The sequence below is a fragment of the Lottia gigantea genome (genome assembly GCF_000327385.1).
Source record: "Lottia gigantea unplaced genomic scaffold LOTGIsca_9, whole genome shotgun sequence".
Lineage (NCBI taxonomy): Eukaryota > Metazoa > Mollusca > Gastropoda > Lottiidae > Lottia > Lottia gigantea.
This window is the reverse complement of record NW_008710950.1, coordinates 3,872,877-3,894,990: the sequence shown is the minus strand read 5'-3', so window position 1 is coordinate 3,894,990 and position 22,114 is coordinate 3,872,877. Positions and strand designations below refer to the sequence as shown.

The 22,114-nt window shown below is 31.6% G+C and overlaps 2 protein-coding genes across 2 annotated transcripts; one reads left to right on the top strand and one right to left on the bottom strand.

The window, feature by feature from the left end:
• Nucleotides 1–5,793: 5,793 nt before the first annotated feature.
• LOTGIDRAFT_108794 (hypothetical protein) lies at nt 5,794–8,356 on the top strand (the record flags this gene model as incomplete). Its single annotated transcript, XM_009068414.1, has 6 exons — nt 5,794–6,027; nt 6,361–6,450; nt 6,631–6,774; nt 7,377–7,454; nt 7,641–7,814; nt 8,075–8,356. The coding sequence occupies 6 exons, from the start codon at nt 5,794–5,796 to the stop codon at nt 8,354–8,356; spliced, it is 1,002 nt and encodes a 333-aa protein (XP_009066662.1).
• A 3,226-nt stretch (nt 8,357–11,582) lies between these two features.
• LOTGIDRAFT_229856 (hypothetical protein) lies at nt 11,583–21,360 on the bottom strand (the record flags this gene model as incomplete). Its single annotated transcript, XM_009068413.1, has 17 exons — nt 11,583–12,794; nt 12,971–13,091; nt 13,358–13,536; nt 13,805–13,980; nt 15,418–15,543; nt 15,757–15,924; nt 16,106–16,192; nt 17,185–17,271; nt 17,412–17,525; nt 17,921–17,973; nt 18,294–18,402; nt 18,674–18,819; nt 18,950–19,045; nt 19,210–19,295; nt 19,439–19,580; nt 19,727–19,762; nt 19,984–21,360. The coding sequence occupies 17 exons, from the start codon at nt 21,358–21,360 to the stop codon at nt 12,538–12,540; spliced, it is 3,360 nt and encodes a 1,119-aa protein (XP_009066661.1). The 3' UTR covers nt 11,583–12,537.
• Between the last annotated feature and the right edge of the window lie 754 nt (nt 21,361–22,114).

The following is a 22,114-nucleotide window of genomic DNA, read 5'->3' as shown; positions in this document are numbered from 1 at the left end:
ATGTCGATAGTTTATTTCATCAACTACAAGACACCATGCTGAAACTAGTTCGGATAGCAGACTCACGTCTTAATAAATTAGAACAATGTTTACAATTGCGTGAATATGAAGAGGAGTGTACTAAGGTAGGATCTTACAGAACTATTAAAGTTCTATATCTAGAAGTTGTGAAAATTATTTCTCCTGAAACAACTTAATACTGTACATTCATGTTTTCATGAGCATAGTAAAATAAAACACAATTCTCATTTTGTTAATCATAGAGAAATGCTGCAAGATTCTTCAAGAGTTGGAGTTTCTCTCATTGTACACAGCTTTGCATTACCTGTCTGCATTAACTAAATAGGAAATAGATATTAGGATGCTAATCAAACTGCTTCATTTCTTGGCTGAAACATTATTAGTCATTCGTCATTCATATTGTGAGGAAGTATATCCAGGATATTGTATATATATACCATATTGACTACAGGTTATATCATGGCTTACAACAGAAGGTAATCAGATGTTACAACGTCATCAAACTAGAGCAGATAATCTAAAAGCTATCAGACATCAACAAAAAGATTTTGAAAAATTTTACTTTTCTTGCATGGTAAGTATTTAACTGTTTTGTTTTATTAGTGCCAAAATTGAAACTGCAGTTTTATAGTTTCTTAGTTTTACTTATTTGAGCTAATTTTGCCAGTTCTCAATTTGATATTTTCTGATTTCTTGGGTTTCAACCACTTTACAAACTGAAAGAGGGATGAGATTTCATTCAGCATTTTTGGCATTAGGTTTATTCTATGGAAAAAGTATTGTTTTTTCAAATGAATTGAGACCACAATCTTTTGATTATTTGGGAAATTGACTTTGACTTAAGTTTGGTTATATTGAGAACCTTTAAGATTTGTTCAGTGCAGTTCAAATTTAACTTGTCAATTAACGTTACAAATGTGTTCATTGTTCACAAAAGAAATATACCAGTACCAGTTGACATGAGTTCAAACTGTTTAAAGTGTAAATAGAAGGTGAACGACAGGATGTTGTCAGTAAAACATTCCCTTCATTAAAGTTCAGGTTGTAAATATTGTTTACATTTTAAAGAATTTAACACCTCCAGTGTTGATCTGGTTGAATTTTTCCTCCATTGTTTAACAAAATCACATAAAACAGAGTTTTTCTTTCTTTCACACGTCATTAACTTATCTTGATAAACTCTTATATTTTAAAGACAAATACAACTCTATTTTTATTGTTGTCTTAACAAATCAAGAGATTTGTTATAGTTTTTTTAAATATCAAAATTATAAACATACGTAAAAACATGATGAAATGAATAGAAAGTGCAATGGATATAAAGATCCGAAAATGACAAATGAATAGATTTTATGTAATAGGTGAATAGGGGCAATGCTCCAGCTATTGAAGGGCAGTGCTGTTTCAACATACCCCAACCTCTTAAATTTGCTTCTGGAGCTCTTGTTTTTATATTAAGCATACATATGGTGGAAAAAAAACTGTGATATTTTTTAAAAATATGGATTATTCTTCCCTGCAATTATTTGGGGAATATTCTTATTATTCTACCCACTAATAGAGTTTGTGAATATGTAAGAAATGGCTTACATTGGAAAATAATCCCTATTCTGCAGAAATATTACGTAATGAATAAAAAATATTTGGTTGACAGCCTTCAATCTATGTATCACAAATGCACAGTTTTTCTTGACACACTTAGATTAATGTATAAAAAATGTGCAGTTTGAATTTTTATCTGATTATTGGCTATTATCTACTTATAAACAATGGAATTTTGATAAAAATTTTAACTGTCGTCCTCCCTTTTATCTATGTATTGTAGACTTTGTTACTAAATATAGGTTCTAAGTCACATGATCGTAAGATAACATAATTTATGATTTCAATATGTAAACATCAGATATAGAAATATTTACGTATGTTCATACCAAGACTAATATCATTATTAGATCTAAGGTATCTCTAAAAGTACAATGTATTGTATGTCAAGATGTAAAATTATGGTAAATACACATGTAAGATGAATAAAGATTTGGTATTTGTAGTACTTATTAAGAAATTTGTGTACATGTAAATGGATATTTATGGATGTTTGCCAGTCATGCATGGCTGTGGTTTTGATTATCGAAGAATATTGAAGGTAAATTGAGTTTCATGTAGAATCATCTATATAAAATGATTGTATTTTCAGCAACATATCGACAAAGGAAATGATTTATTAGAAGAAGCGAGTATGTTAAGTCAGTCAGGACATTATGATGAAGCTACAGGATATAAAGATTTGGCTCGACAATTAAAAAAACATCTTCATACCTTTTCTAACCAACTAGAGGACAGGAGAGAAAAAATAGAAGGCACAGCCAAATGTTATCAACTATTAGACAAGGTGAGATTTAGAATTGTACTTTTATTATGAATATCCCATATTAACAGCCAGTTGATGTACTTTAACATCCATTTTTTAGGTGTCTTTAATTTATCATCTCTTATTCTTCTTGGTAATTGTTAAGTTTCAAACCGTAAAGGAAAATTTTTATATCTAAATCATGTTAATTTGATGGTACTTAAGCTTATTTACAATATTAGCTTTGATAAATGCAAATAAATACTTTGTTCTATATTGCCAATGTCTGCTATTACAGAAAAATTCCATTTGCAATCTTCCTGGTTACATTATATGTTAGCGTTGTTGAAAGTTATCATTCAACAGAAGTCAATGACACCGGGTTTTAATTCAAATGTTATGTTTTTTTATCAACAAAATACAATTCAGAGGTTCATTTGTTTTATTTTGACCAGACAGACTAAAATAGATTGTTTCTATTTGAAGAATTCTTTCATTTTTCACACTCAAGACTATTTGAAACAGTGAATAAAGTGTTGTTTTGAAAATTCTTATGAAAATAGAAAACTTGACAAACAGGACATTATGTTGTTGATATAAGTTAGTGTTAAAAGTTTGTATGTTGATGATGTATTAAAATAATAAACATTGACTAGGATTGTTGAGATTTAGAATGTCAATATATGATTTGTCCGTGACTGGCATGATCGAAGTTTGGATCAATACAGTCTAGTTGTATTGAAGCTAGGAAGCCAGTTTAGTCCAGACTGTGTAGAAATACAGTGTAATGATCTAGCTTGATGATTAATTATCAAACGCTTGTATATTATATTTGGATTATATTGTATAAGGTAACAGTATATAAAGTGTTAAACACAATTCATGAGATTGATATATATCACCTATTGATTTTAACCTAACAGTTAAGTTCTGTAAAACTGTCAAATTTTTTTTACTTCTTTTGTAAAAGCTCTCATAGTTATTTCTACATATGCTCTGTTAATGCTAATATATTAAGAAAATTAGTTTGATTTTTAAATGTAAATTTTATACAATTAAAGATAAATACTACATGTGTTATAACACACCCAGTGATAAAATCTATCAGTGAACTTTATGATAAGAAAAAGTAATAGATTTTAATTTCATACATTGGTTTAAATATCTTTTTAAAAATTTGCAATTTTAGGAAAGTTTGATAAATTATTTGATATTTGATTTTTTTGAATAATTGTTTTTGTTTTTCAGAAAATTATTATTTCATTTCGCTGTATTGCTATTTGATTTTATTTTCAGAGTTATGAGTGGGCTCTAGAAGCTATGAAATACGTGGCCAGTATGAAGATGGAATTCAGTGCCAATCCATCTGGACTTGACAAATTATTGAAAAGTTTGGATGTGTATTTAGAGGAACATCCACCTTTAACAGGAGATATTTTTGATCACATGATAGAAGTGACATATAGATTACAAAATGATAAATTATTAGATCAGTGCCGGTTAGCTAAAGCACGTTGTGAGGAAACTTATCAATTATTATTATTACGACAAAATACATTACAACGAGCTCGGGACCAATTAATGGTGGAACAATCAAAGAAATCTCAACAAGACCAAATAAAAGCTGTGGAAATAAATTCTGAAAGTTTCTGGGAACCACAAATGACAAGCACTCCTTCAAAGGGAATAAGTTTTATTGCTAAATCAAAAGTAGAAAGACGTTCATTATCCCCGTCAACAAGTTCTAGTGACTCTCATGATAGAACTAGTACTTGCAGTAACTCTTCAACTCAACATCGAACACAATGTCCCAATACAACATCTTCTAGTTATTCTACTGACATTAGTATGGACAGTTCTCAACAAAAATATAGTTCATCATCTTCTTCTAACCCTCCACAACCTGGTAGTACGTTTACAGATCGTGATAGACCTACTAAAAAACTATTAAAACGTACAATAACGTCTCCTGTTCCTATTACTAATTCACCAGTTATAGAGAATAGTGAGAAAACTAGTAGATCTAATGAACAATCGAAATCTATTCGAGATAAAAGGACAGGTAAAACTATCAGTATGGTTACAGGTAGTTCAGAAAGTCTTCCCAGGTAAGATATTTAAAACATCAGATTTAGTACAAACATATCAATTGAGCTAGCTCTTGATTATATTTTTGGAAACATGACTTAATTCTTAGTGTTGCATTATAAAAAAAGTGTTATGCAACAAGTCATGTATTTCATTATTGCAAAATTTGAATTGAAATGGAGGTTAAAGTCATACTGTTCTGCTTTAAGGCTAAAGAGGATGGGCAATTACATGCAGTGTACAATGAGGTAAATTTATTCAGAAAAATAGCATTAGCCTACTTTTTTTTTTGATTTCTAAATATCAAAGGATGCTAATTTTGAGATATTTTGGTTTCATTTTGAAGCAACCATCTGTTAAAGGGACAGTTGAGCCATTTTATTTATCTTATGATACTTAAGTCTCAGAAACAGGAATTTTTTTGCTAAGCCAATCAGTAATAGTGTTCACATTTCATTGACGAAATTTGCGCCTTCAAATCCATTTGTGTCCCGAAATTATCCGCGTTTGAATGTGGTACATATATAGAAATATTGAGTAAAATTTGTAGTTTCAAGTATTTTTAAAGGAATGATGCGATTTTCGTACATATTGAGTACTTCTGAAGAATATTTTCACATATTCAAGACTGAAATAACCCCCCTAAAATGGTGCACCAGTCACTTTAAGCTTCATATACATGTACTCTAATTCTGATCAATGTTTATGGAATCTATTTGAATTACAGTATGCCTGAAGAGGAAGGAGAAACTACCAGTAATAACAGTCATGTTAATAATATAAATAACGTTAAAAAAGAATGGACACCTGTACCAGTCAACTCTCACCTACTAAAACAATCCAAATCTTACCCATTATCTTCTATGTCTGAATCATCTTTAACAGACGCTGAGATCAAACGTAGAAGGTAAGATTGGATAGTTGTCATAGTATGTAATTGTAATTTGTAACCACAAATTCTTTCCACAAAAACAAATACAAATTTCAAATTTATTGAGGTTTTGATTTGGGTAAATATTCTTGTCTAGTTTCTATGAAGATTACTATGCATATATTAGGTTGTAATATTATGGTTAAGTAATTCTACAAAAGCACACGAACAGGCATGTATGTCTAGATTGATGTTGTAGTTACCAAATGCACAGATATTCAAGTGGCACATTTTCAAGATCAATTGTATACTCATGCTAAATTCCAGATACCAGTCTTCATGAACTTGGCGGAATACAAATTCGCACATATTTAATATTATGTTCCTACATTCATGTATGCACACACCCATTAGATAGTTCCACAATTTGTAAATATTGTTTTTTTATAGAACATTATCATTAATAATGAGTGAAATGGTACAGACTGAAAGAGATTATGTACGATCATTAGAATATGTAATAGACAATTACATACCTGAATTATTACGTGAAGATGTCCCACAAGCTTTACGAGGAAAGAGAAATGTTATTTTTGGGAACATTGAGAAAATTTATGAATTCCATTGCCAATACTTTTTAAATGAAGTTGAATCCTGTGAATTTACACCATATCAAATAGGCCAGTATATCCTATCACATGTAAGTATAGTTTAAACAATTGTTGTATGAAATAAATATATATGTTTTTATATTTATACTGGTATCACTACTCACAAAACTTATACTTAAAATTTAGTCTTTTTTGAGCATTATTATTTCTTTAAATCTGGATAATATGTAAGGTAATTTTTTTAAAATAAGTTTTAAACATAGTTATATACAATCTTAGAAATAGCATGTGATGATCTTGAAAATTAGTAAACATTAGATGTTTAGTTGTGATTAACTGTTATCTTAATTTTAGAGATGCTCACAGACGCTTAGTGCAGGTTGTTTGCCATTGATAATATAATTTTACATGTTTTTATTCAGGAAAAAGAATTCTATTTGTATGCTATATACAATAAAAATAAACCCAAGTCAGATAACTTAATGGCAGAATTTGGTAAAACTTTTTTTAGTGTAAGTATATAGATAAATCTAAAATTATTCTTTCTTTTTGCTATCTCTGTGATAACATTGTCAATTGCACACTAAAAATTATTACTTTAGAAACTGAATAAGTCCTTTTGGAATTTGATAGACATAATTTTGTTTCTTTATATTTCATTTGATAAATGTTCATATTTATGTGATTTTCAGGAGAAACAATATCAACTGGGAGATAAAATGAATCTAGCATCATATTTATTAAAACCAGTACAGAGAATGGGAAAATATGCTCTGTTATTAAAACAGATAATTAGAGAATGTAATGAGAGTGAATCAGAATATCAGGAATTAAAGGTACCAGCAATTTATCTCAAAAGTGAAATTTTAGCTATCTACATTAAAGCTAAGATTCCATATACGCGTCATGCGGACATAAATGGCCTTTGCGGAGATTTGGGAGATCTCCGCACGGAAAGGCGTCCGAATGCATAAAAATAGCTACACCCAGCGATTTTTTTTTGGCGCATGACGGAGACCATATGACAAAAATCGCTTCCGCATATATGGAATCATACCCTCTTTAACCAACCATTTCGATTTTTGACGGATGACGCATGACGGATGCGCATGACGCGTATATGGAATCTTAGCTTTAAAGTCTGGTTTCCAGATCTCTTACTATCCAACAAAGAGGAGGAATGTAGAGGTTTATATGGTTGCTACATGCTATTTCTGCTAGTATAGACAATTATTCAGTGAAAGGGCAGGTTATTTTATTTGCTATATAAAGTAATAGTTATCTCAATTGATATGTTAATCTTTATCATAGTTTGAATTCATGATGATAAAGTTCATAAATAAATGTGTCGAAGGATTTAGCAGTTGTTTTTTTCAAAGGAATTGAAGTTACAGATCGAGTCCTATTGACTGTTAAAATTTAAGAAATATATTTATAGGCAGCTGAAGATATGGTCAAGTTTCAACTTCGACATGGTAATGATTTATTAGTCATGGATTCTTTAAAAGAATGTGATGTAAGTAAACTTGATTCTGACCTTTAGACCAAATGATATAATAAGTTTTTGATTTAGAGATCTGGCAATTCAATGTTCATGCGAGATTGAATCATAAAAGTGGTAAGAAATTTTTTTTTTATGTTCTCTTGTGATAAGGTTGAAAATGCAGCATTAAACAATAGAAATGTGACATTGTTATTGCAGGTGAATCTATTAGAACATGGTAGACTATTACGTCAAGATGAGTTTTTAATATGGCAGGGTAGAAAGAAATCAATCAGACGTATATTTTTATTTGAAGATTTAATTGTATTCAGTAAAACTAAGAGTGGAAGACAAGGTCATCATGATATTTATCTTTATAAAAATAGTTTTAAGGTAAATTTACTTATTTCATCTCTCAGGTCATATAATTTTATCTAGTAATGGAATTTCTTTAAGTAGCCATGAAAGTGGTTATAGAAGATACTCTCCTATAGAAGCACTGGCCTAGGTCTTTATCTTACCAGATGAAGTTTTGTACAAACAATCAACAGAGTACAGAGTTGCATTTGTGTTTTTTGAATGAATTAACAGGTATGTAAATCTTGATGTAGATAGAGAAGTTTGATTTTGAATATTAAAAAATTCTATTTTAGACATCTGATCTTGGTTTGACAGAAAATTATGACGAAAGTGGTTATAAATTTGAAATTTGGTTCAGAAAATTAAGTAGTGGAGATAGATTTGTTTTCCAAGCTCAAAATACTGAAATAAAGCGAGCATGGGTCAATGAGATCTCAAGGTTATTATGGAATCAAGCAATGAAAAATAGAGGTAAGTGTCTTACTTCTTTCCTTTTCAAGATCTGTTTAACTTTCCTGGAGTGTTATAAAAGAAATATAAGTTTTTCTTTCTTCATAGTTATTTCAGATTGCTAATACCCATTTTATATTTTGTATAACCAATGTATTTATGATTATTTATGTGTGATTTTCATTGTAGAAAAACGACTATCAGAAATGGCAAACATGGGAATGGGAAATAAACCATGTTTAGACTTAAAACCAAGTGTTGATAATATACAAGATAGATATATTAATGTTGGTGTAGGAGCTAGGGGATGTAAGTATACTGAATTTATATCTTAAGTCGCATTGTTGTATGCATAATGCTTCCAAATTGATATGCATGTTTGAATTACATTTAGACTTGTGGTATTTGAAATATTGAATAAATTGACATAACAAGCATGATAAATTAACTATATATATCTTCATTATATTTTACAGCTCGATATAGGAACTCCATTGCTGTCACATCATTTGAACATTTAAAAAATGGCAATAAACGTCCTCATTCTATCATCTCGGTCAGTAGTAACTCATCTTCTAATTCAAGTCATTCAAGTTTTGGTTTGTTTGGTTCCTTAAACCTGGCTTTTGATCCATTAGATCGTCCACATCATGGAACCTCAACTCTTCTGTCTAATGGTATGCATGCACAAACTTTTTATTTTATTTTACAGGACCTTTTTTATTGTTTTGATGCCAAAAAAAATCCTTTCTCTGTAGTTCATAAACTATTTCTATCTTTAACTATGGGCTGCTCTGAAATTCTTACAAATTTTTTTTCTTTTTGCAATTTGGATTTAAGTTTTATGCACATATGTTTATTGGTTTTGCTGTTTTCTAAGAGCTTTGAATATAAGTTTCTCCTTATCTTAAAAATTCTAGACTTTATAACTATTTATTATAATTTATTAAATATGAAAGCCAAGACGTCTTTTTGTAAAACTTTTTTTATAAAACAAGGTAAGTCAGTTTTTTTATGAGGTGGAAGTTTTCTGTAGTTTTAGACTGCTTTATCAGGTAAATTGGTAATGAAAACTTGATTCAGATTCATGAGAAATTGAAGAATAATTCTATAGTCATTCTAATGATAAACCTCACAAATCTTTCAAGATAAATTTTTTATTCATGAAAATCCAATCACCATTTTTTTGTCTGTTGAGCAGAAAACCAGAATAGGTTAATATATCAGTATTGTGTGCTTTTTGAGTGTGCTTCATTCTGAATGTAATTGTGAGAGGTGTATGCTTTATTCTCTGTGTGCTTCAAAAAGAATTTTCAAAGCTGGACATAAAAGTAGGCCTTCTGTGATTAAGGTTTGTTACCAATTTTCATTGTGATTATGTGAAGAAATAGGACTCTTTTAAGAAGCCAGCAGGCCCTGTGTTCTTATCAGACATGTTAAAGCAGTCCTAGTGTAAAGAATAATCGTCAATATTTAATTTGGTTATTGCTACACCTGTTATGGTATGTATTTTTCTTTTATGTCATTGAAAGTTCTGTCTTTATCTATGTCAAGTAAATATAATGTAATTTCTATTTTTGGTGCATTAATAATGATAACTTGAATTTACTACAGAAAGTGGAGTTGGAACAGATGTATCCAGTGGATCCATCGAGCCGAGTGGAGAACTCGAAAATAGTAACCGACGTGTAAGTTTGTTTAGTCAACAATCAGCAAGGTCTTACATCAACCTCATGAAATCCAAAATGTGGAAAAAATCTCGAGATCCTGCAGTGGTCACAGATGTAAGTTTTAGAATCAATCTGATAATATCTCTTCTCTTTATTTCAGGTCAATGATAACTCATTTTCACAAAATATAATGTTTCACAGAAGATTAACCCTCCAATTGATTTATTTGTAGTTATACTTTAGTCTGGCATGTTTATACTTTCAGGTTTAGAGAGTATAAACTGGGAATAACAGCTAGCTTTTTCCATTGCATGTTGCTCGGTTAATGGTTCTTGGTGATGTTTAGAGATGACATGTTTTTTTCGATGATTGTCATTTTATACAAAATTTCCTTGAGCTGGCTACATTTTTGTAGAAAAATTCTCTTAAATTAAGAGATTGCTGTGTTCAGGGAAGAATTGAGATTGGAAAGCTTTATCTAACATATTTGGTAGTAGAGATATTTGGCGTACATTATTTTTCGAATGCTTTAAATGCTGAACATTTGATTATAAAGTTCGTTAGATAACTGAAAGAGATTATTCTGGTTATGGTATTTGGGGGACAATATTACAAGGTTACAGTATGGTGACAGTACCATTCAGCATGCAATATTCTGATATGTGATAATTTTCAGGATCAACATGTGAAACAAGGTTATTTAAATAAACTTACACCCATCTCAGGAATGTACAAATTTACTATTAGATGTAAAAGTTTTTATCATATTAATTATTTTTCATGAATAATTATTGTATATTCTTAACAAGAAGATATAATAAGATAACTAATTTAAATTGTTATTTTTATATTTATATTAGTATTTGTAGACCAATCTATAATTTAGGAAATATACTTTAGGTTGTCAGCAGGGCTCTGAAACGCTAAAATCAATTCATGAAAAGAATGACAAATATAAAAAAATTCAAAACATCAAGTATCATATGTTTTAATATGCAGCGACATTTCCATTTCTTGAAGAAATGAAAATTTACAGGAACTTGATTAGTTTTGTATTTTTTGAAGCTGTTAAATCTTGTTGCAAAAATTGTCTGAGGTCAAAATTACCTAATATATATGGTGTGTTACTACTGTGTAATATAATTAATGTGCCATATTCTTTTTATTTAGAACCGTTTGTGTTGTTTAATGTCATTATAAGAAATTGAAAATAAAATTGCCATGATCTACTCTATAAATGTGCCTTGTAAAATGTTCTTCCATTATTAATGTACAAAATCATGCTGTAAATACTTCATATTATACAATATATTATGTACTTATATTATATATATAAATCCAGATCAATTAAAACTATTGTATAAAATACATTTTTTTTCCAAGAGAAAAGAGGCCACGAGACAACATTCAATCCTTTCAAATGTTACATACAAGATCTTGTTGATAAGATTGTGGGGCGTGTTTTCATTTTTTTTTTTTTTTTAATTGCATATGTCTGTTAAGAATTGCGCTCTCCAGAAAGTTTGAGTTTTATTCTAAAGATCAAAATCCCTCAAATTCCTTTCTGTATTGTTATTCAGACTATTATGGATAAAATGAATAAGATTGGTGATAAGGATGTCCACATTTCATAAAAATATATTCCTTCTGATGAACCGATATAAAACAGTAAATTTGTAGTGAGATTTATTTTTTTTTAAATCATTATTTATAATAATGTACAAAGATGATACATGATTATTTTACAAATGTTAATATTTACAACCTTTTGATAAATAAGTTCTTGTCAATATTTTATCAAAAATTTTCATGAAATTATGAGTAAGTTCTACAAAATACCTCACACCTTGACCTCCACACATAAAAAACTTTCATAAAATATTAAGACAAAATCTGCCCTTGATACGCATTCATAAAGAGGAGGATGTTGTGTCTTAGAAATTAAATATAGCAAAATAACGTATTAGACTGATTGATTCCCATTCTGATCGACAATATTAAAAACATATGATCTACATATTGGGTTCAAAATGCTTCAAGATATAAAATCAATGCCCAATCTGATAATCATTTCATTTTAAACACACTACAATTTAATAATCAATTTCTGACACTTACTACTTATATTGTACATACTGACCTGAATAATTTGACAAATATACATCTAATGATTAAATTTTCGCAACTCCAAGAACGACTTGCAGTGGAAACAATAGCTCAGTTTTATAACAATATTTCAGGTTTTGTGATATACAAGATTTCAAATGCTTTTCTAAATGTTAAATCTAAGCATAAGATAAATGCAAAATCTAATCTCTATCTTGTATTCAATACAATGAATATGATAACAGCACTCTTCTGGGCTGGTCTTTCACCCTCAATGATAATTAGCAGCAGTAATAGTTAGATGTTTCTATATTCAGATGAACTATATCATACAGCAGATCAAAGATAGAGTAATATTTCTGACAACTATAAACTTCAGTCACAGTAAATTTACACCTAAACTCATGCTTCCATTAAAATGTATCTTACAATAAAGACCGAACCAAAGTGATAAAACAAGCACAACATAATTCTTAGTGTCGTAGGAAAAACTGTATATACTATATATTACAAACTAATACCAATATACATCATTGCATCTTAGATTTCTTTCTAGCTATAGCATCTTCTACAGCCTTTAACTGTTTTAATAGTTCTTCACGACGAGACGAGTTACTCTTCTTCTGTTTAGCTTGAGCAGGTGGTGCTGTCGCTGGTGCTGCTGGTTTACCAGGTACTTTAACAGGAGATGCCGGAGCTTTACTTCCTTTAATTGCTGCTACAGGAGTTGTCTTCTCTTTGACCGGGGATTTAGATTTGACTGCTCCTGGTTTGGGAACCTTCTCACCTACAATAAATAATGATCAATTAAAATATTGCTACACTTTTAACATAAAGAAATAATAGGCAAACTAAATATGACTAACTGGTGTATTGTAAATTTATAGTAAATACATAGCTTTGACGAATGGAATAATAGTCATAAGGACTGTAGTAAAATTTATCAAATGAATTAACAATTACCAGGAGTAGGTTTAGTTGTTGTAACAGCCTGTTTTTTACTTGGTGGGGCACCAGTAGATATATCACCTGGCATTCTTCTCTTAACACTCTGACTAGTATCTCCTCCCCCTCCTTTATCACCCTAATAATTGACAATTCAAGTAACATTTTTAAATAAAAAGTTTCGTAAGTAAATATATGCTATTAGAAAATCTACAACTCTACTTTTTGGGGGATTTACCTTCAGTCTTTAAAGGACACAAAGGGCTCACTCATAAATAATCGTCAAACTTCTGACAACCTTACATAGTGATTACATGGTGAATACATAGTGATTGGAATAACAGATTTATCGGCAATAATGAGTAGATATATTCTTTCAGTAGAAAAACATATTTTATAACCTACCTTACTTAACAGTGTTAATTTAATATTTGATTTTTGACCAACAAGTTTCATGGGATCTTTAGCTTTTACAGGTGTGACAGGGCCTTGTCGAGTTTGTACTTCTGGACGGGTTGTTGATTGTGGTACTCTTACACCACCTCGGGGATCACCTGATTTCTTTTTGCTCTTCTTACTTCCAGCTGAAATAAAATTAATTAAACATGTCTCATCTGAAAACCTGTCTTTTGGAGTCAAGTTTTGATCGCAGGATCTAATGTACTATGTCAACATAGTTTCCTTACTATTATACATGTCTTGTATTTTAGAGTCAAATTAGTGAAAAACAGAAACCTTATTCTCCGAGCCAGCATAGTTTCCCTTATCTTGACCTAAACTATCCCAGTGTTCTTAGAATAGTGTCATATTAAAATAGAGATAACAGGAAAACTAATGAAGAATGAAAATTACCTATCTTTTTCTTGTCGTCTGCCTTGCCCTGTTTTTTACTGTCAATATCTCGATATAAATGTTGTGAATCAGCACTGCCACTACTTGTATGAGAAGATGTGGAGGAAGTATAACTACTGACAGAACGTGATGATGATGATCTACTACTACCACCACTAGAACTGTGACTTCGACCCCTGAAATGTACGAATAAAACTGTAAAGATAGCTTGCAAGGCAAGATTAGTTTAGCCATATCTTGGAAATGTACTGTCCATTGTCGCAGTTGATTTCTGGAAAGCGTCTCTGAATAGTTAGAGCTTCTCGAATTCGTCGTTGTTGCTTGTTAGGGAGGTTGGAGGCTATGATAGATTGGTCTTGCCATTGGATTTTGTGGTTAGGAAACTTTATGAGGTGTTCAGATAAGGCCGATTTTCCGTCTTCATTTTTGGTGGAGGTTACATGTTCTTTCATTCTGGTGGAGAGGGGTCTGCATGTTTCACCTATGTAAATGGCTCCACAGTTGCATGGTATCTCATATACCACTCCACTGGGGTCAGGTTTCTTGTTGGATCTAGGTCTGCCGTTAGCTGCCAGAAGTGATTTGTTGGTACCTGAGGTGAAATGTGAATCTATGGATAGTTGTTGTTTCAGGAGGCGTCTAATTTTGTAGCTGGTAGGACCTATGAAGGGGAGGACTATTCTGGGTAGAGGAGCAGCTGGTTGTTTGGTTTTATCTGAGGTGGTTGACTTGAGGGTATTGCGGATGATCGAGTTAGTTAGCTGGGTGGGGTAGTCATTGTTCCTAGTGAACACGTCTTTCAAATGGTTGATTTCGTCATTAAGGAATTCCGGGTCACAAATGGCTCTGCGGGTAAGGGTAGATATTATGCAGGATTTGGTTTGTGCAGGGTGGTTGGAGTTAGCATGTATGTACTGGTCGGTGTAGGTTGGTTTTTGGTAAACACGAGTCTTGAGAGTGCCAGACGATCTGTCTATGGTGATATCAAGGAAGGGGATGGAGAGGTTACTTTCTGTTTCGACGGTGAACTGAATGCGAGGGTGCTCTTTGTTGACGTGGTCTAAGAGTAGACGTCTTAATTGCGGTTGAGCATAACAAAGGTGTCGTCTACTTTTCGAAACCAACATAGGGGTTGGGTAGGTGAGGAGGCTAAAGCATCAGTTTCGAAAGTTGACATGAAAATTTCTGTGAGTAGAGGTGACAGTGGGGATCCCATAGGAAGGCCATGGATCTGCTGATACAGCTTATCATTCCAAGAGAAGTAGGTAGTGTTGATACAAAGGCCAGCTAAGGTGATGATGCTGTCTGTTGTTAATTTGGTAGTGATTAGATCTCGGTTCGTGTCTACAGATTTTCGGAGGGCCAGTAGAGCTTCGTCCTTAGGTATATTCGTATGTGCCCAAGAAGTGTGTTATATTCCATAATATTGTCTTGTGTTTTTGTTATATGTGCTCCTCGCTTCTATATGTCATTCAAATCTTAAATCCCATCAGTAATATGATAAATAATTACTGTCTAATTAAGCCTAAGGTCTTAAAGCTGCCTAGTTTGTTTGGAAGATGCATATCAAATTTATTTCTTTGTCTGAATATTTTACTGTACTTTGAACTCACCTATTATCTATTTTGTCACCAAACGTTTGTAGATTTTTCTGAGTAAGCGGTATTGTAGCACCTGCAGGAGGTCTACGTCTATCAGGACTTCTAGACGGTTTAACAGATATTGAACTTCTTGGTTCCCTAAAATATACAGAACTGACGTAAATAATATCAGCATTATCACACAACCAGGTCTTATAAACCATTAAAAGAATAGTTATTACTAGTATCTGTTTATCAAAATTGTTAGACAGGACTTTAAATTCCAAAGAATCCAATAAACTCTGACAAAACGTCCACAAGGTTATGAATATATGGTTCTACATGTAATAAATGTATGATTTAAAAACTTACATATTACGCAGTGGTACAGGAGGTCTGGAGTCTTGTGGATATACAGGATCAGGTGGTGGTCGTCTATCTATTGGACGTAGAGGTATATTACGCCCTGGCATATTACGATTATTTACAGGTCTTCTAGGTATACCAGGACTACGAGAATGTGACCGAGACCCTGATGACCTAAACAGAACAACACAAATATTAACACTTTCTTTCACTATAATGTTTGGTCTGTATCAACATGGAATATGCTATTTATGGTAACCTCAGTCATTAATGACTTTGGAATCAGTAATTGATCAAATTTGTAAGGACAGTCAAGGATTGACCTATATATACCAGATAAATATTACTATCTTACCTAGAATAGGAGGAAGATCTACTATATGATGAGCCACTACTGAATGAATTAGATGAAAATGATCTGGAACCTGATGATGAATATGAACTGAAAATACATTTCATTCAATTAACATACTATAAACCAAGTATAAGTATAAATAACATTTTAATAATGCATTTCAAAATTGCAAAAATAACATTCTTATTAACTTTTGCAGTTTACAGTAAAACAAGCGGTTGCCTAGTAAGATACGCCAACTCTCCTGATACATTTTCAGTAAATCAAGGGCAGTTACCTATCTGTTTCAAATCATAACAAATATCTAATTTGTGCATGATATAGTTGATTTAATCAAACACTTGTCCAAGATCTTAATAATATAAATGATCACACCAAATTGCATTAAAATGAGATTGTGTTCACAAACAAATTTTGATGAGTTTTTATAAGTCAAGGGCAATAACTCAAAGAACCAGTCATCGAAAGATAGCCAAATTCGAACATGTCCAAGATATCATCATCATAAATATTCACACCAAATTTCATTTAAATCTGATGAAAACTAGTCTCTTTTGTTTTCACAAACAAATTTTGATGAGTTTTTATAAGTCAAGGGCAATAACTCAAAGAACCAGTCATCGAAAGATAGCCAAATTCGAACATGTCCAAGATAAAATCATCATAAATATTCACACCAAATTTCATTTAAATCCGATGAAAACTAGTCTCTATTGTGTTCACAAACAAATTTTGACATGTTTTTTCGTAAGTCAAGGGCAATAACTAAAAAAATTTTCATCAAAAGATTGTCATATTCGAACTTGTCCAAGATTTCATCATTATAAATGATCACACAAAATTAAAAAAAAAATCAGATAAAAACTTAAGTCTCTATTGCGTTCATAAGCCCATTGCGGACAGGAGCGACGACAATATACGACCATATTATAATGTTGGCGTATAAAAATTGGTTACATTTGTATCATTAAGTTGACCACTCTGGCACATCTCTATTTCATTGTACTGTTGTACAAGTTGTATATATGGTTGCAGTATGATGATATCATTAATATTAAATTGTAAATGAAAAAGAATACCTTGATGAAGAACCACTGTGAGTTCTTCTTCTTCTATGTCTTGGTCTGGAATTCCTTGGTTTAACTTTCTTTATTGGAGACTTAGACCTAAATAGCAAAAATTAATTTCATCATTTTAAAATCCCTCAACTGTTTCCTGTAAATGAGCGGCAGCCAGATTAAGTTGAAACATTTAATTTGTTCATCAAAAACTATATTGCAACTGGAAAAAAACAACTTTTTCTTACCTTTGCCAAGGATCTCTCCATTCATCAGCTCTACCACGATTAGGTATAGGAGGTACTGAATCACGAGGATCTGGTGGTGTTTGTCTCACTTTTGACATATTAGGATGGTTCATTCTGGAAAATTAATCATTTCAAATTTCAATGATATATTGAAGAGAGGTCAAAAGTGGAATGTATAGAACTTGGTTAAAAAAACCAACACTGGTCGTAAATATAAGCTGGAATTTAATTTTGAATAACGCCTTCAATTGCTTACACTACCCCAAAATACTATCAAGAAGACAAGTAATAGAGAGAAACTTTCACTTTATATTTGAGTTCAAAAAAGAAGTCCTTTCAGAAACTAAGTCACAATCTCCAAAATCTTACATTGCTGCTTAATACTACAGAGAACTTTTCTGGCATACAGTAGTTTGTAGTCAGAATGATTAAAAAATAATGCTAAAAAGACAATATACAGAGGGATGCATTACCTTTGTGTTGTCACTTGAAACAAATCAATTACTCACCTTTCAACATGTGATGGTATATACTGTTTCTCCTTAAACCTTTCATTTTTCTCCTGAAAATAAACCAGGTTAATAATGACAACTTTTCTGCATCAAAATATTCTGTTTGCTGAGAAAAAGTCATAAAAAGGTGGCATATGAGGCATATTTGAATTTACAACTCTTAAATGTAAATAGCTCTAATAAGTTGGAATTAGTTATCATTTAAAAACAAGTGAACATCTTTAGTATAGCTTATTAGCCTAATTGTCAAATGCAAGATAATTGTATATCTTCCGACTGAACCAAAAGTACCAGACCAATTGGTTAAATTCCTATCTAATAATTTAGATGAGAATTTCAAATTATACACAGTCTTTTATTATATACTAACCCTGTAAACATCTAATAATTCTGGTCCTCGAGTCCACCGAACTTCAAAATTTTCAAATTGACCCGGTTGGAAACCCTGTGGTTTATCATAATACTCATCAGGTTCACTCCTGTCATGAGAATAGATGTTTTAAAATTAATAAAATCAAGTAAGCTTTACAGCTCTGTTATCTCATACTTGACTGTAAAAAGTCAGAGGAAAAAAGATATGTTTTTCTCAAGCTGGAATTCTTTGGCCCCAAAATTGATCTATGTGAACTTCTAGCTATTCAGTTTTAGAACAGTGAAATTGTTAAAGAGTCCTGACCCATTTTTATTTTCAAAATATGATCTTGCCATATATTATCTCTTTGAAACATTTGTGCATAAAATAAAGCCTACCCTGCATCATAATATGGATCCTTGTAGCGATATCTTTCATTTTCTTTATTAAACTCTCTATCTGGTACATCATCCATTTTCAAATTCAGTCTCTTTTCTTCAAAGTCTTGATCTGTCTCTTTTCTTTCTGAAGCTTTTTTCTTCATCTGCAAAATTATGTAATTTGTGTTTTATTTTTATACATATTATAAATCAATGTTACTATCTATCTTACTATGATTGATTTTAGTTTAAATAAACATTTCATTTTAAAATAATTGAATAATACATTCATACCTCTTTAGCTTGGCGTAATCCTCTTTCCCAGGCTGTTTCTACTACAGGTACTACAGGAGGTGGGGGAGGGGGCAAGATTTCAGGCTCTGGAGGTATCTAAAATAAAGAAACAAGAAATTCACAATTTAAACTAATTAAAATGAATTAAATAAAAATAGAATCAATTCCACTAACATTTAATCACTATAAAATCTGAACTTCACAATGACAATAACATCCAACATAAAAGTATGATATTTATCACTCTTATCAATACTTACATCATTAGGCTGCCATGGTCCACCATTAAAACCTCTTGGTCCCATAATAACATTAAAACCAGGTCGTTCAATTAAACTATAATTACCTAGAAACATAAAAGGTTGTAAAATCTTCAGGACTAAAATTTATTCAAAAATAATATTCCAATCTTGATGTTTCCAGGCATATACAATCTGCAATATAAGCAAGAATATACAAAACATTTATACGGCAGTAAAATTTACAAACCTTTATCATTGACACCTGGATGTAAAAATCTGCAATTTTCACCCCAAGTACAATTTCCTTTGACAAAAAATCTACAGAGTGGTTTAACAAAGGGTTTCTTCATTCCTGGCTCTTTAATTTCACCCTCTTCACATTCATCATCCTACAACATAAGATATCACATTTCAATAATTGAACAATTGTTGTACACAGTTGTTTTCTCTAAACATGAGTTGCTAAGTTTTAAATAGACATCTGGTAGCACATAAATGGGCTTTTTTTCGTTAAAAAATATATTTATTTACATACATCACTAATTTCTCCATCTTCTGATTTGTCATTGACCTGAAAGGCAAATTATACACACATATAACTGGAAAATGTCTAAATGTCTAGAATTCCAATAAGGCCCTTTGCATGTATGATACATGTGTAAGGCTAAAAGGATGGAATTTAATCCCTATAAGAAACTGAAACAGGATTTTCAAAATTATATCAAAAATTATACAATAGTTCCTATTATTATGTTAGAATAAATAATAAGTAGTGGTAATTAAAAATAGTACCTCTTCATCATCACTTCTCATTTCACCTTCTTCTTGCTCACTTCTTTGTCCATCTTCCACTTCCTCATCATAATCTAATTCTAAATGTTCTTCATTAAAACTTGTATTAGCAGTTGGTTTATTTATTTTAACAGAGTCATGTTTATAATCACCATTAATAGTTACATTACTTACACTGGAGTCCACTTTCACACTACCTGTCACATCACTTGAATCATGTTTCAACTTTACACCACTAGTTACAATAGGTTCTTCAAGATCTAAATGATTGTCTTCAGAATCATATCCTGAAGCATCAGGAGCTTGAGTCAGGTTTTTATTTAAAGCACTTTTTGTAATATTAGAATCATGTTTAGAGCTATCTGATTGATCAGGCATATTCAATATTTCATTATCTGATTCATCAGATTCTATTGGCTCTGCACCAGACTCTAGTTTTCTAAACGTTGAGGAATTGTCTATTGAATCATCAGGAGATTCAATTTCTTCAGCGTAAGAAACTTTAGAGCTTGATGTTATATTACTTTGGATTGTCTCTGTTTTCTCTTCAGAACTAATCTGAGTGGAATCAGCCACTTTCATGGAAGAAAAAGAATCTTCATCAGAACTAACTGTATCTAATTTTTCAGACAGTGATGGCAAGGCTTCACTTGACTGACTAACTTCTCTATCTACAACTGGAGTGTCAATATTTTTGTCTTCATCTAGACAACTGGTCTCCACCTCATTACACTCTTCATTATTGTCAGGTTTTTTCTTAAATTCATCAACACCTTGAGATACACACACAGCTTCAGAATTTTCATTCAACTTTTCAGATGGAATATGATCTGAACTTTCCTTATAAAATTCCTGAGTATCAAAATTCTTGTCAATTTTCGATTCAGATTGTGTTGCATGACTACCAAACCCAAACTGTGCTGATTCTATGCCAGCACTATCTGGTTCTGAAACACGTTGAGGGTCAGGATTGTTCTGTGGAGACCTGGTGTTTGCCAATAATTGTGACTGTACAGGCATTTCAGAGTCTTTAGGAGAGTGTGATAACATGTCATCTGCTGGAGACTGGGGTTCTAAAGGTGTTCCAGGACTTTTAGGAGAAGCTGGGTTGTCTTGTAACATTTCAGATCCATCTGATTGCAACGGAGACTGAACGCTGTTATTATCAACCATCATAGCTTCATTCTCAGAATTATCATGATATACTGGTACTGTATAAGGGGCACCCCCTTCCTCCATATTATTACTCCCTTCATCAGGAGATTGAATACCATCATCCTCATCTTCAACCATTGGGGAATTCACAGCTTCCATTTCACCATCTTCTTCATTGTTCAAATTAGAACAGTCATTATCTGGACTATCAATATCGTCCATGGGGGCTGAAAAAGAAAAAATATGAAAAAATTAAATCTAAAGGTTTATTTCATTCCATGAACCAAATTATCGTGCTACTGCCTTACCCTACAACAGTGGTGACATGTCTTTATTCCTATTTAATGTAAATTATGCAATATATTTTACTACAGCAAATAACAGACAATGACAGGCCAGACAATGGTAATGTCCTCTGTTCTTACACCTATTGTCAGATTCCTATGCCTATGACATTCCAAGTTAGTGCAAGACTATTATGATTTCATATTTGAATTTATGAAATTGGTAGCCTATCCAATAAACAGTAACAGTAGGCCTCCCACTAGACCATCTTCAGACTAAAACATGGTTATGCTTCTGTGGGAAAAAGAAGACAATGATGAAACTAGTTGTCTCATCTTTTACTAGTACGAATTACAACAGTCATCAAAATCGTCTTCAGTTGAAAATACCATAAGCCATGACAAGGGCATGGTATCAGTATCCAATCACTGACATCATCACATAAAAGTAAAGCAAGAATTATTCAAACCTGAATCAAACAAACCAATCCTACCAAAATGTTTATATTGAAAGCCTCAGATTAATGCGTGTAATTAATCAACAGGTTGAATCCGGTGTACATAAAAAAAATATAGAAATGGGCCTAAGAACACAGAAAATAAATAAAATCTAATAATGCAAGACCTCGACCGGAGGCTGCCATTACAATAATATGATTGGTTTTTTTCAGTCATGTGACCAGAACCGGAAG